Below are 15,142 nucleotides of genomic sequence, written 5' to 3' on the forward strand. Positions count from 1 at the left end.
GTCACCACAAAGGACAGCAATCTTCAAGCATTTGATCTCTTTGTGGTGCTCCACTTGAACTTGCACACCGCAACCTAACCCCACAAAGAACCCTCACGAAGACCATGGGTTAGTACACAAAGCGTAATTGACAATGCTTACCATACCATGGGATCACTTGATCCCTCTCGGTACATCTTCTACGCTTTGTGGGTTGATCAACTTGATTCACTCTTTAACTTAGTCTTGATCAACCTCTCACAAGACCAATCTTTAGGTAATTCCTTGAATAGCACCTTGGTCGACACAAACTCTCCTTGAAACCAACACATGTACTTCAAGGAAAGCCTATGGACAAAACCTTCAAATATAACTCAAGGCAACCATTAGTCCATAGAGATTGTCATCAATTACCAAAACCAAACATGGGGGCACCGCATGTTCTTTCACATGTGTTTCTGGTGTTGCATATATGTTTGTCTTTGCAGGTACCGGTATTTGAAATGCGATAGTTGCCAATATTTTGCCGGAATGTTGATTCATTTCCGTTTCGGCGAGAATTTTGGCACTATGCATTCTTTTTGGTCCTATTTTTAGGGAAGGTCATGCCAAATTTTTTCTTGGTTCTAAAATATCGTTTTGCTCTACCCCGTAGGCGACCATGGTCCGCACGATGACCGAAGGCATCGTGAATAGATTTTTGAGCTCCGCGAAGGCCAAGATGCTTCAAAAGAACGAGACGGAGATAAGATGTCCGTGTCGAAGATGCAAGCTGAAGAGCCTTATTGCGGACCCGGATTCCGGGCAGGTGCGGGACCACCTGCTCTTGCCTGGTTTCATGGATGGCTATCGGTGGCAAGGTGATGAAGATGACTATGAAGTCATCCATGGGGGGCGGGCAAGAAATGAGGAAGGGCAACAAGACAAGTACCACCGCGGCGAGGGCGGGCGAGAAGACGAAGAATCTCCAGGACATGATCACGACAGTGATGCTGTACACAGTCATCATGTAGAAGATGTCGTACATGATGATGAGGAAGATCAAGACGAAGGGCATGATCATGAAGATGAAGATGCTGGAGAAAACGACGATGGAGGCTGGGTGCAGGACCCTCATATTCATGAGCTGCTTCTCAAGCAGACGGATAACACAAGAGCTGCCGCCCGAGAGAAAGCCAAGCTGGATCAACTGGAGATAGACGCGGTTACTCCATTGTATGAAGGATGCAGGCCCGAGGATACCCGCCTGAAAGTAACGCTCATGGCTCTGGAGATGAAGGTAAAACACAAAATGACCGACGCATGCTTCGACGAGAACATGTCATTCTGGCATGAACGTCTTTCCAAGGGGAACAAGTGCCCGACCAGTTTCGAGGAGGCGAAGAAAATCGTGTGTCCTCTGGATTTACCGCACGTGAAATACCATATGTGCATGAACAATTGCATCATTTATCGGGACGAGCACGCGGAGTCTACCATATGTCCGGTGTGCGGCATCACTCAATACAACAAGAGGAAGAAAGCTCCTCGAAAATCGGTGTGATACTTTCCGATCACTCCTCGTCTGCAGCGGTATTTCGCGGACCCTAAGGTAGCAAAGCTCCTACGTTGGCACGCGGATAGGGAGGAGAAGAAGCGGGAAGATGACGGAAATGATCCGGAGATAAATAAAAAAGACAATATGCTGACTCACCCTAAGGATGCGAGCCAGTGGCAAGCGTTGAACTTCGAATACCCAGAATTTGGGAAGGATCCAAGGAACATCGTGCTGGGCGCGAGCACCGATGGAGTCAATCCGTTTGGCAGCCAGAGAAGCACACATAGCACCTGGCCTGTGTTTGTGTGGATGTACAACCTTCCCCCCTGGTTGTGCATGAAGAGGAAGTACATTCACATGAGTATGCTAATTGAAGGGCCGAAACAACCAGGGAACGACATCAATCTATATCTGGGGCTACTGAAAGATGAGCTAGACACGCTGTGGAAAACGCCAGCCAATACGTGGGACGCCGCAGAGAAAGAATATTTCCCTATGAGAGCCGCACTGCTCACGACGGTGCACAACTATCTCGGTTACGGATATCTTGCGGGGCAGGTAGTACACGGATTTTCTGGATGCGTAAGGTGCATGGATGACACAACGTATCGCCAGCTAGATAGAGATCCCGGGTCTTCGAAAACCGTGTTCATGGGACATCGAAGGTGGCTTCGCGATGATGACTCGTGGAGGAAACGCAAGGATCTGTTCGATGGTGAAACCGAACCCCGAAAACGCCCGCGTACGAGGAGCGGCGAGGAAATAGACGAGCTGTTGAAAAATTGGAAAGATTGCCCACTGCCGGGAAAGAAGCAAAAGGCGCCAGAGCCGGGAAAGAAGCGAAAGGCGCCAGAGCCGCTGCTGAAGGTATGGAAAACGAGGTCTGTTTTCTGGGACTTGCCGTACTGGAAGATCCACCGTGTGCCTCACAGCCTTGATGCCATGCATATCACAAAGAACGTGTGCGAGAGTCTGCTTGGTACCCTGCTCAACATGCCAGAGAGGACCAAAGATGGGCCGAAAGCAAGGGCATACTTGAAATCAATGGGCATCATGCAGGAGCTTCACGCTAATGATGATGATGATGATGAGGCGAAGCAGGACACGGAAACTCGTCGCAAAGGCAAAAAGGCCAAGAAGACTGGAAGTGACTACCCTCCCGCGTGCTTCACTCTAAGTCAGGAGGAGATCGAGCAGTTTTTCACCTGCCTCATAGGAGTAAAACTTCCTTACGGTTACGTGGGGAAGATAAGCAGATACCTAGACCCAGCGAAGCAGAAGTTCAGCGGGATGAAGTCTCACGACTGTCACGTGCTGATGACGCAGATACTTCCAGTTGCAATCCGTGGGATCATGGACGCGCACGTCAGTGAAACGCTATTTGGCCTATGCAACTTTTTCGACGTCATCTCTCGGAAGTCGATTGGCGTGAGGCAACTCAGAAGGCTACAGGAAGAGATCGTGGTGATACTATGCGAGCTTGAGATGTACTTCCCGCCCGCATTCTTTGACGTTATGGTGCATCTACTGGTCCATATCGTGGAGGATATCATCCAACTCGGGCCGACGTTCCTGCACAGCATGATGCCGTTCGAAAGGATGAATGGTGTCATCAAAGGATACGTTCGCAACATGTCACGTCCAGAGGGAAGTATAGCCAGGGGCTTTCTGACCGAAGAGTGCATCTCCTATTGCACGAATTATCTAGGCATCGAGAACCCCGTTGGTCTGCCCGTCAACAGGCACCTCGGCAGGCTCGCTGGATGGGGTCACCGTGAGGGTCGCCATGAAATGCATGTCGACTTCGAGGGTCGACTCGCCGACTTTGAAAGAGCAAACCTAGTCGCGCTACAACACATAGATGTGGTCGATCCTTGGGTGGTAGAGCACAAAACCTTTATTGAGAAGACGCACAATGACCGAGGCCAACAGAAGACGGACGGAGATATAATCAAAGTGCACAACTCATGTTTCACGCGTTGGTTCAAGCAGAAGCTTCTGTCGTACCCTTTACATGAGGATTATTCCACGGAAGAACAACTCATATTCGCCTTGTCACAGGGTGCCGAGCACAACCTGATGACCTATGAGGCGTACGATATCAACGCCTACACACTCTACACCGAGAACAAGGACATGAAGAGCAATGGTTATCAGAACTCCGGGGTAACGATGGAATCCTACACCGGTAACAACAAGGACAGATACTACGGAAGGATCGGGGAGATCTGGGAGCTGAGCTACGCTGGAGAGAAGGTCCCGATGTTCCGTGTCAGATGGGCCAAGAGCGTCCTAAAAGAAGACCGGTATTTCACCACCATGGTTATACCCGAAGCCAAATCCAAGACCGCGGGCGCAAACGTCACCACGAAAAATGAGCCATGGATACTGGCTTCCCAAGTGGACCAATGCTTCTTCATTACCGACCCGTCAAAGCCCAGTCGTGTTGTCGTGAGGAGAGGCAAAAGGAAGATCATCAGAATGGATGGAGTAGCCAATGAGCCAGACTTCGACAAGTACGGCGACCCGAAGATCGAACATGACGACGACGACGAAGTAGCAGCACACACCACAAGAAGAAGCAGGACCACCCTACCTAAAGGACGTCCGTTCCACAGAATAACTCCATTTGCGAAAAAGAAGGGCAAGAAGATTGTGAACAGATAGCTAGCTAAGATCGATTGTATTTAAATCGTAGTCTTCATTTCTCGATTGTATTTCATGGGCACTTTTTGATATCATGAATATTTTTAAATTTCACGGGCACTTTTTGAATTCATGAGGACACTCGATCTCGATCCCCCTCCACCGCCGCCGACGAGCACCCGGCCCCCCGCACCCTCCCCCGCTCCACCGCCGCCAACGGGCACCCCCCGCACCCTCCCCCGCTCCACCACCGCTGCCGATGATATTTTCAAGTAACAAATTTGAACATATTTTTAAAAAAATTATTACTGTTTTTATAAAAAAATATTACTGTTATGATTTAAACAAGTTTGAACATATTTAAACACAAATAAATATCAAACAACATTTAAAATGCAAAAAAAGATATTGCGGAGCCTGGGAATCGAACCCAGGACCTCCTGGTGTTTGTGCTGCGTGCTGACCAGTCGGGCTAGTGGGCGGGTTCTGATATGGATTGGGCTAGGTGCAATATAACCTGTGCTCGAACTGTAATAAAAAAAACATTCTAATGGCGCACCGCTGCGGGGTGCGCCATTGCTATCTAAAAAAAGATTTCTAATGGCGCACCGCTGCGGCGTGTGCCATTGCTATCTAAAAAAAGATTTCTAATGGCGCACCGAGGTGTGGTGCGCCATTAGTAAGCTTCCCCCTAGCTATCCTCCCTCTCCCTCGCCAGATCCCCTTCGACCCTCTCTCCCTCGCCACCAGATCCACCCGCGCGCTGCCCCGACCCACGAAGCCGCCGCCCCAACCCTCACCGGACTCCACCCCCGCCGCCCCCGCGCCCCCACCCCCGCCGCCCCGACCCTCGTTTGACTCCACACCCCCGCCGCCTCCAGAGAGACCACCCCTCGCCCGATTCCCCATCTTTCCCCATCGAGCCGCCTCCTCCTCGGCTCGTACTCGAGCGCGAGAGCTCGTGCGGTGACCGCGCTCGCCGTCGTCATTGTCGCGGCCACTGTCATCCCCATGCCCAGATAGTGTGTCCCCCGGCTTCCCCGTCGTCTTCCACATCGTCTACAAGTCCGGATCGAGCCAGGGCACCGCCGAACGACAGGATCGAGATCGTCTTCTTCCTTCTGCCGTGGTCGATTTCGCCTCGATCCGCGCTGCCTCGACCGCCCCCGACCTCGCCGAGTTCGCCTACGCCCCCCCTGTGAGCCCATCCGTCGATCCCCTTCTTCCTTCGCGTGGATCCATCGCCGTAGACGCTGCTGCCCGCCTGACCCGAGCTCGCTCCGCCCCCGCGCCCTCTGGCCGCTTCGCCGGCGTCCTCCTGCAGTCACCCGCGCCCGTCACCGCTGCTGCTCTATTGCCGCCGCCTGTTGCTAGCTACACCACGGCCGCTGCTTGCTAATGTTGCTAGCGCTGCAGCTACTGGCGGTCATGGCCATGGCCATGGCCGTGTGCTTTGTGTGCGTGTGTGTACAAAGCCGTATGGACTTTGTGTGCGTGTGTGTACAAAGCCTGTATTGATGATGCTAAACAGAGATAGGAGTAGTAGTGGTGGCCATCTAGTTGGACTACTACTGCTAGGACTTGCTCCAGATTTTAGGATTTCTTTTCTTTCAGGATTTATTTTCTTCTAGGACTAGGTTTTTATTATTTTTCTGTTGTGATTGTTTTTTGAGCTCTTTCTTATTCATTTCCTACTATCCTTATCCTAATTATCTTAAATTGTTATGATGTGTGTAACAGGATTAGATCTTGGATTTGCTAGTGGACTTTGGGAGTTTCTTAGCCAGCTTGGTGACTCCATATTTTTCACTATTTCAGCAAGTCTTTTGTAAGCATTAAACTTTCAGCACTACATTTCTATCTTATGTGTACATCTGTTTGCTTCCAATTGCTATATATGTATTGTTGTTACTAAAAATGATGAAGCTCCTATCAATTGCTATACATATATATGTGTATGATGATCCTCCTTTCCTGCAGTAGTATAACTAGGATATAAAGCACATTGAACTAACAATCTTGTATGGTGCCTAAACTACAATGATTCAGGAACATCAGATGACATTACATGTGGATATTGACATAAGATGAGTAGATTAATAAGTGAGCCAAAAGTGACAAACCTCATGCTAGGAATTCTCGAGGGTTGCAGTACATGGAATGCATTTGCAAATGCAGCCAAAACCTGATATATACCAAAAAATGTATAGAAATATGTTGAATTTTCTGCTCTGATTGTTGCTCAAAGAAATTTAGCAAAAAAATGGGGTCCTGGGAGAAGCCGCTGCTGCTTGAGGCCCTTGAGAGGCCCTTCGTGTCGTGATGATTTTGCAGGTACCCCGAGAGGCCCTTGAGTTTGCCGGAATGTCGATTAACTTCCGTTCTGGCAAATTCGGGTACTCCATATGTCCTATTTTCAGCAAAGGTCATGCTGAAATTTTCCGTTAATTTTAGCATGACTTTGCTAAAAATCGGACATATGAGGTACTTTCTACTAATGCATGGGCCGGGGTATCTTAGTACTTAATTAAGTAGGATCAACTGCCCCTTTATTCTTGCTGCGTTAAACCATAGGTGGCAATAGAGCCAAGTGATTAGGCCCAACTTAGAAATTCTCCTCAGCATCGATAAACCCTAGATGATAAACCCAACATAGGTGGCAATAGAGCCAACTGATTAGTGCCAAGTGATTAGGCCCAACCTAGGGTGCCTCGGCATCGATAAATCCTAAATGATGAAAACTTAGCATTTAGGGTGCCTCGGCGTCGACAAACCCTAAATGATGAAATCTTGGCTTTTAGGGTGCCTCGGTGTCGATGAGAACCTAAATGATGTAGCTTAGGCTTTTAGGGTGCCTCGGCGTCGACAAAGCCTAAATAATAAAAGCTTAGCTTTTAGGATGCCTCGGTGTCGACAAACCCTAAATGATGAGACCATGATCTTGTTCCTTGATAATAACCAACTTTTTGACCAAACTTTTTTCCTATTTAGAGCGAAACATGGCCCACAACGATGAGGCCGGCGGTTTGGGCGGCAAGCAATTCTGGGAGCTGTCCCAGGAGTTGGAGGAAGAACCTCACCGCTATGAGGACGCCGCGGAAGACACCGATCCTGACTACACAACCCCTAGTGGCGTCAGGGATGACACCACTGATGATGGCGCCGCGGATGCCACCACTGATGATGGTGGCGCACGCACAGATGGCAGCCAACCGAAGAGGCAATGGAAGGACCGGCGCCCGAACGTGGTCGACACCGTCAGGGAGGAATTTACTGAAGCGAACTCCGATGGGCATCCGACAACGCCCAAACATGTAGTCAAGGGGTACTCGATTCAGCTCGGGTGCATTCTCCGGAGCACCGCCTCGATCAACACCGAGAACCTAAGGCATAAGGACCGAGGGAATTTGCGCAGCCTCCTCTTCACGAAGCTGCACGAACGATACAAGTTCCCCGCTGAGTTCGCAAACACACGCCTCTCGGGTAATAAAGTGAACGGTGTCGCCCTCACGACGATGAGCACGGCCCTGTCTACTTGGAAAAGCACGGTGAAGGCAATGATTGACAAAGGTGATAGTTATGAGAAGATCAAGGCGAAATATCCTTTGATGAGCGAAGATGACTACAAGGAGTTCAAGATCAAGTGCGAGAGCCCCACAACCTCCGAATCAAGTAAGTAGGGGAAAGAAATGCGGCAGTTGAACATAGGGGTCCACCAACTCGGTCCCGGCGGTTACAGAGTGGCGGAGCCTGTATGGGACAAGGAGGACGCGGAGTGTGCCGAGCAAGGCCTACCGCCCCGCTTCGAGAAATACAGTGACAAGCAGACCAGGAACTTTCTCAGGGCCCGGTACAAGGAGGACCCGGTAACAAAGGAGCTTACCACGGATCCGAAGACCAAGGAGCTTGAGCTTGTTCTGGTAAGGAATACACCCCCGCGTAATTAGCTCCATATGGTTGCATTCTAATTAATCCCCAATATTTCTAAATGGTTCACGTTCCTTCCGCAGGACAAAGAAAGCAGTAGCGCGGGGTCGTCTCAGAGCTCCCCTTTCGACACCCCTTTAAATAGGGCATTGAACGTAATGAAAAACAGGGATATGCTCAATAAGCCGACGTCAGCTGGTCGTGTGGCCGGCAAAGGCTTGTCCATAAAATGGTCGTCATACTATGGCGCTGGTGGGCGAAAGGAGAAAAAGACCAGCTCGGAAAGCCAGTCGCGCGAGGTTGAAGCACTCAAGGCGCAAGTGGCACGGATTCCAGAGATGGTCCAAGAGCAAGTGCAACAACAACTGGGATCGACGCTTACCGGCATTATGCCTACCTTGATTCATGGGATAACGACGTGAATTGCGGGTGGCCAACAGGGGCCGCCCCCGATTCCCAGCTTCACGGCCAGCAACTCACACAACGCGCAGGCGGCGCCATTGGTGTCTCCGGCGCCGGCGGTATTGGTGTCTACGGTGGCGCCGCCATTGGTGTCTCTGGCGGCGGCGGTATTGGTGTCTCCGACGCCGGCATTGGAGCTTAACGCACCCGGGTGTATGCCGGCCGGCACCTCGCCAGCAAGCGGCCCCTCCATCAGTTGCACGCCCGCCGTTGGCGGTGCCTCGACATTAGCCGAGCTCGACGACATCACGGTAACTAAGCCTCTCGGCCGAGGACTTCATCTCCTTGCCTTTGACTGGGCATCCCTGACGCCCTACATGTTTTCGCAGGGCGCCGCCAACGTTCCTTGCACTCTCCTACACTTCGTGGGCGGCGAGTTGGTCGATGTCGGCAAGGGCAGAATCATTCAACTGGGCAACTCCGTGTTCCACGGTAATCCGATGCCACCCACAATGTATAGGGTTGTAGTGGTTCGGGTGCTGCCAGGCTGCGACGAGCTATTACCTCCGATTCGACCCGCTGGGGCCGACGAAGAAGATGAGATGATCCTCAGCGCCTGCGTAAGCTGGCCCCTGCTTTGGCCGAAGAGCCAGATTTGTTTGGGGGCGGGGGACACCACCCCACAGACAAGACCGCCAGTCATGCAGGCGCCAAGCCATGGCAAGAACGCCGCAACGCTACCGGACATGCCGGACATCCCTATGGCACAGGATCCGGACGACGACGACAATGACGATGGTACATTTACCAACGTCGATAAGTACTTTGCCGAACATGGGTACGGTGACGAGTTCTGCAGGCCTCCTTCTCAAGAACCCAAACAAGACGACCGCGATCTAGCTGGTACGGCAGAGAAACCCAATTGCAACAGGCGTCGTCTGGCGTTCAGTTCTCAGGAGACGCCTCCAGCTGCTGTCTTCACCGAGCCTCAGATAGCGGAGGTGCCAAATATTATCAACCCCAACACGCTCAAGAAGGCGGTCTGTGAGCAGAACTCGGTCCCATTACAGCAGATCAAGAAGAAGGGCCGGAAACGGCCGACTAAAAAGGCCGCTGGTGCAAGCCAGCCGGCACCGAGTACGATCCGTGCTCAGGACGGGCCACCTTCACCTAAGGATATCTCGAGGAGGGTGCATGTGGCGGGTAGGGCGATGCTACCGACAAATATGCTCAATGCTGCAACCAGTGCTATGCGGAGTCTGCACGACAGTGTTCTTTCTTTGAAGAAGCGGCGTCTCAGAGAGAATGATGTGGCATACCCGGTTTTCGTGGCCAAGGTGCCAGAGGGCAAGGGCTTTGTGGATGGCGACATCGGGGGTACGATCGTCCTGCGGTTTGATGACATCTTTGCTATGTTTAACCTTCATCCGCTGCACTACACCTTCGTTCGGCTGTTTTCGCTGAGTATGGAGATGCGGATCATTAGAGACAAGACCCCGGACATCGTGATCATTGACCCCTTTTACATGCGTGCCAAGCTCTTGAGCAGCGCTGGGGACCGCAAAGACGCGAGTTCACACCTCGAAGACGTCATTCTGGCAATCCCAGATAAGGACAACTTCCTTGTGGCTTACTTTCCCGAGTAAGTCATCCCTTAACCGCCCCGTAACATATGATTTCTTAGATTTCGATCGTTCTTTTTTTTCTAACATTCTGTGTTCTGTGCAGTGACACACATTGCATACTCATCCTCTTAAGCTTGAAATATTCCATGGCCACGTATTTCGACCTGAACCGTAACTCCAAGATAGACTACACAAATATCAAGAAAGTTCTTGATGATGTTCTCCCCGGCTACGCCAAATCTGGAGGCACCTTCACCAGGGCAGTTCGTAAGTACGGCAAGCACGTGTTCGCCCACAATATGACGTTCTGCTGCGTCAAGCAGCCGCCTGGTGGTCAGAAGGATGCCTACTACGCCCTCCATCACATGCGGGCGATCGTAAGGGACCATCATCACCTTCTGCTACCAAATAATCTCAAAGATTGGGCCGCGAGCTTGTCGGCAATCCAGGACGCGGACATCAGACAAGAATTCTTTCGCATCCAGTCGGAGTTTGCGGACATCATCCATCAAGATGTCCTTCATACCTCGGGGCAGTTCTTCCTCGGATATCAACCGTCCAACATTGAGATAGACGGAATGCTACAAATACAGGCTGACAACGCCCGCGATTTCATGACCATCACGACAGACGGCGGCTTCATCCACACTCTTGTCCATGAGTCGAGTCGAAAGTAGTGATGTGTAGTTCTAAAACATTGATTGGCTCATGTTGTAATTAAACTTTAATGAATTGTATGTCTCTTTGGTTTGGATAGTCGTTCAACTTAGATGTAATCGATGCTATTTATTAGTAGGATCATGAATCGTGCTATTAATGTCTTGCTTTTCTCTTCCAATCCTTTTGTTGCATACTTATATATTGCTTATGTATGTATTGTCTCTTGTTTGACTTGTGCATAGAGATGCCGTTGTATGTCGTGTACAAGGGTAAGGTTCCCGGTGTCTACGACGACTGGGAGGAGTGTCGGAGACAGGTTCATCGTTTCAGCGGTAACAGTTACAAAGGGTACACCACTAGGGCGGAGGCGGAATCTAGATACGCCCGCTATCTAGCGGGAGAGAGGAGGGAGCGTTGGAGGAACCGGATGAAGACCAGTTTCATCGCGATGATGCTCATCGTGATGACCGCAACTCTCTTCTATGTGACGGTAGTTTAGATGATCGATATCGACTTGTAATGTGAAGACAAACTCGATACTCGCGGTCTCGAGACTTGTAATGTTTTATCTTTGTTCGCTCTTTTGAATTCGGAGACTAATATGATGAATTGTATTCGGAGACTAATCTTCTATTGTATTCGATGAATCTGCTATTGCTGTGTGCTACTGTCTATATTCTGTCAAATAATATATTTTGTAACCTGTGCAAAAATCAGAAAAGTAAAAAAAAATCCTAATATTCATACTAATGGCGCATCACTACAGAGTGCGCCATTAGTATGGCAAAGTATACTAATGGCGCATCATCAAACAGTGCGCCATTAGTATGCCAAGTATACTAATGGCGCATGCGTCATTAGTGTGCCAAAGCACATGGTTAAATATGGCCCTTGGGAGGCATACTAATGGCGCATGATGTTATATACTAATGGCGCACTGCGTGGTGCGCCATTAGTATATCAGATACTAATGGCGCACCAGTGGTGCGCCATTAGTAATAAATACTAGTGGCGTGATACTAATGTCGCACCAGTGATGCGCCATTAGTAGGCAAAACTGATGCGTCATTAGTAGGCCTTTTCCTAGTAGTGCGACACCCGGACACCACCGATTGATGAAGGGAAAAAGGCACCTCCTTTCACCACAAACAACCGCCCTTCGTAGGAAGGGCCTAGCCGGCCATAATCGGGTAGAAAATGTCGCCGCTAGCCACGCTGCTGGCCACCGTACCGCCCCACTAGGGATCAGGGCCATCGTCACGACCCATTTGGCTCCTCCAAATTTCGGCTATGGCAAGGCCGGGAGGCCTCCTGCCTCTCACCCCGGATCGCCCCTGCCGGCGTACCTCGCTTTGAGCCACTGTCACCACTGAACAGGACCGACACTCCAAGCTCCCCAAGCATAGAAGGGAGAGGTCCACGACCACCGTTGTGCCGGCGTGCAGCAACGCGCCGCGCCCAAGCGCTGCATCCTCAGTCGGCCGCCTCATCCCGTTCCTAAGCCACTGCTCAGTGAGAGAAAGGAATCCCAGCCGTTGCCGACGCCGACTGGGTTTTGCCTGGCCGCGCCCTTAGACGGTGGTGAGGGAGGGGAGAGAGGTGGAGCAGGGTCCCGACGGCGGCGGCGGCTACGGTCCCCTCTTGGTCGCACGCGGGGCAACACGGAGAGGGGAGCGTGCATCCACTACACCTTATATTCATGTGGCAATCAGGCGCCCACATCAAACACCAACCGCTTTAAACTTAGTGAAGGGTGTAAAATTAAGCGAACTGTTTGATACGCTACATGTTGAGCGCACAAAGGTCACGTCCGTCGCCCCACTAACACCAAAGCGAAAAGGCAAAAGATACAGGTGTACGTGCCTGCATACGGACGTACCACTACTGCAAGAAAATGGCCACGTCCTCTGCTTATTAGTGCTCATCTTTTCGCGTAGTAAAAGCGAAGGGGAAATTAGCTTGCCGACCAGGGCAAAGGCGAAGGCGCGTGCGTGCGTGCGTGAGTGACCCGGTCACCGTGCGTCCACCCGAGTCTATCTATCTATCCACGTGTAGAGTAAAACGGCGTTATTATTAAATTAGAGGAGGCCCGTGCGCGCGCCGCAGCGACACCGTCGCCTCCCTCCCCCTCCGAGGCAGTCTCCGCGGCGCTATTCCCCAAGCCACACCCAGACCCAGTGGTGAGCAGCACGCTTCCCCTCCTATACAATACGTCCCCCGGACGAGACCCCGAGGCCAGAAAATTCCCCAAACCAAACCACATCCCCTCCCCTTCCCTGCTCCCGCGAGCTCACCGCCCGAATCCAAGCTCCCGGCTGCTCGCGTGCGGTGCTGTCTGGAGCAGCTGCTTGTTCGCGCTCGGGTTGGGTCACCGGAGCTGGGATCCGGGCGGAACTCCGGATTTGGGGCCGGCCGGTTTCATCCCGGTCCATTGTTTTCGCCGCCGCCAAGCTGCCCGCAGCCGTCCTCGTGGTAAGTGTTCATCTGCCCCGGTTCAGTTTCTAGTCTTACCACGATAGCAGTACTGTTCCATGGATGAATTTGTGTGTGTGTGTGGAGTGATTCAGTTGCATTGTAGGAGTACTAGTTGCAGAGACAATTTTCCTGGCGTTGGATTGGATGTGTCTTGCTGGCTCAGCTCAGCTCAGGCCGTTCGCGCACCAAGTTTGTGTGACAAATGCTGCCGCCTTCTTAGCTCTTACAATAGCTACTGTTCTTGTTTCAGAAAAGAAGTTGCTGGTTCGTTCGCAGCGGTCTACAGTCTGAAAAATGCATCCCAAGGCTCGCATCCACGCGGACCCGGCGGCGCCGGAGCCGGACCGGATCGACGGCCTGCCGGACTCGCTCGTGCTGCTCATCCTCAACAAGCTGGAGGACGTGCACTCGCTGGGCCGCTGCGCCGCCGTGTGCAGGCGCTTCAGCGACCTGGTCCCGCTCGTCCACGACGTCTACGTCAAGATCGACCGCGTGGTGGCCGTGGACGGCGACCCCGACGACGCGCTCAACCTCTCGCCCCCCAAGCCCCGCCACATCTTCTCCCACCTCCTCAAGCTCATGCTCTTCACCATCGCCAAGCCGTTCCACGGCATGCGCGGCCCGGGCGGCGCGGGCGGCGGCCGGCCGCTGTTCCCGCGGCTCGCCCAGCACTCGCCCGTGCAGGTGCTCAGGGGCTTCTCCCACGTCCGCAACCTCCGGGTGGAGCTCCCCTCGGGCGACGTCGGCACGGAGGAGGGGGTGCTGCTCAGGTGGCGCGCCAGGTACGGCAGCACGCTCCAGAGCTGCGTCATCCTCGGCGGCACCCTCGTCGACCGCAAGCCCGCCGGCGCTGCCGGGCACGAGGCGTCGGCGGCGGAGGACGGCGGGAGCATGCCGGAGTCCTTCTACACCAACGGCGGGCTGAAGCTGCGCGTGGTGTGGACCATCAGCTCCCTCATCGCCGCGTCGACGCGGCACTACCTGCTCCGGTCGATCGTCAAGGAGCATCCGACGCTGCGGAGCCTGGTGCTGGCGGACGCCGACGGGCAGGGGACGCTGTGCATGGGCGCGGAGCAGCTCGCGGAGTTCAGGGAGAACCGGCTGGCGGCCTCGGCGTGCTCCAACAGGACGCAGGTGCCGGCGTGCAGCATGAAGCTCAAGTACGCGCCGTACCTCGAGCTGCCCGGCGGCCTGGGGCTGCAGGGCGCGACCCTGGTCGTCATCAAGCCGTCCAGCGATGGAGCCGGCGGGTGTCACGTTGGCCGGAAGGAGACCGAAGCCTTTGTGTCCGGCGCGTTCGATGGGCCGTTCAGGTTCGCGGCCAAGGCGCTGATGAAGCGGCGCACCTATCTGCTGGAGATGAACGGGTTCTAGATGCCGTTGAGGTGTTTGTGGATGGATATCATATCTTGCTTTTGCAGTGCTTCTCATGAGCATAACTGTTTTCTGCTCGGGCAAATGCAGCTTCTGAATTGCGGTGTTGCTTGCATTGCATATAAGCTGCTGCATTACTCGTTGACAGATGTGTGTGAGCGCTGCTGTCTTATCTGTGGCGTTTGGGTGCACTCTGTTCTACTCGCGCGATCCACTCCTCCAAATTCCTATAGTAGCAATGGAAATTTCCGGAAAATTGACATATTGTAAAGAGACACACACTCTATGAAGAAGCTTAGCTTTGTATGTACCTGTTTAGTAGATCCTGGGTGAATCGATCTAGTGATCAAAAGCCAACAGTTGGTATCAGAGCCTCGACGATCTACGATGACGGACAGCGACGCTGAGTCAAGTCCGGCAACGGCGGTTCAAAGGCGAACAAGTCCATCGACGGTGGTTCCAAGGCGAACAAGTCCGTCAACGGCGGTTCCAAGGCGAACAAGTCCATCGACGGTGG

General features: G+C 52.5%; 1 protein-coding gene across 1 annotated transcript; it reads left to right on the forward strand.

Annotated features, from left to right (window-relative positions):
* Positions 1–12,887: 12,887 nt before the first annotated feature.
* Positions 12,888–14,931, forward strand: LOC119269350 (F-box protein At4g18380-like). Its single transcript, XM_037551154.1, has 2 exons — positions 12,888–13,248; positions 13,502–14,931. Exon 2 carries the CDS (start codon positions 13,546–13,548, stop codon positions 14,623–14,625), a length of 1,080 nt encoding a protein of 359 aa, XP_037407051.1. The 5' UTR covers positions 12,888–13,248; positions 13,502–13,545; the 3' UTR covers positions 14,626–14,931.
* Positions 14,932–15,142: the final 211 nt, after the last annotated feature.

The sequence above is a fragment of the Triticum dicoccoides genome, chromosome 3A (genome assembly GCF_002162155.2).
Source record: "Triticum dicoccoides isolate Atlit2015 ecotype Zavitan chromosome 3A, WEW_v2.0, whole genome shotgun sequence".
In the NCBI taxonomy this organism is placed as follows: domain Eukaryota; kingdom Viridiplantae; phylum Streptophyta; class Magnoliopsida; order Poales; family Poaceae; genus Triticum; species Triticum dicoccoides.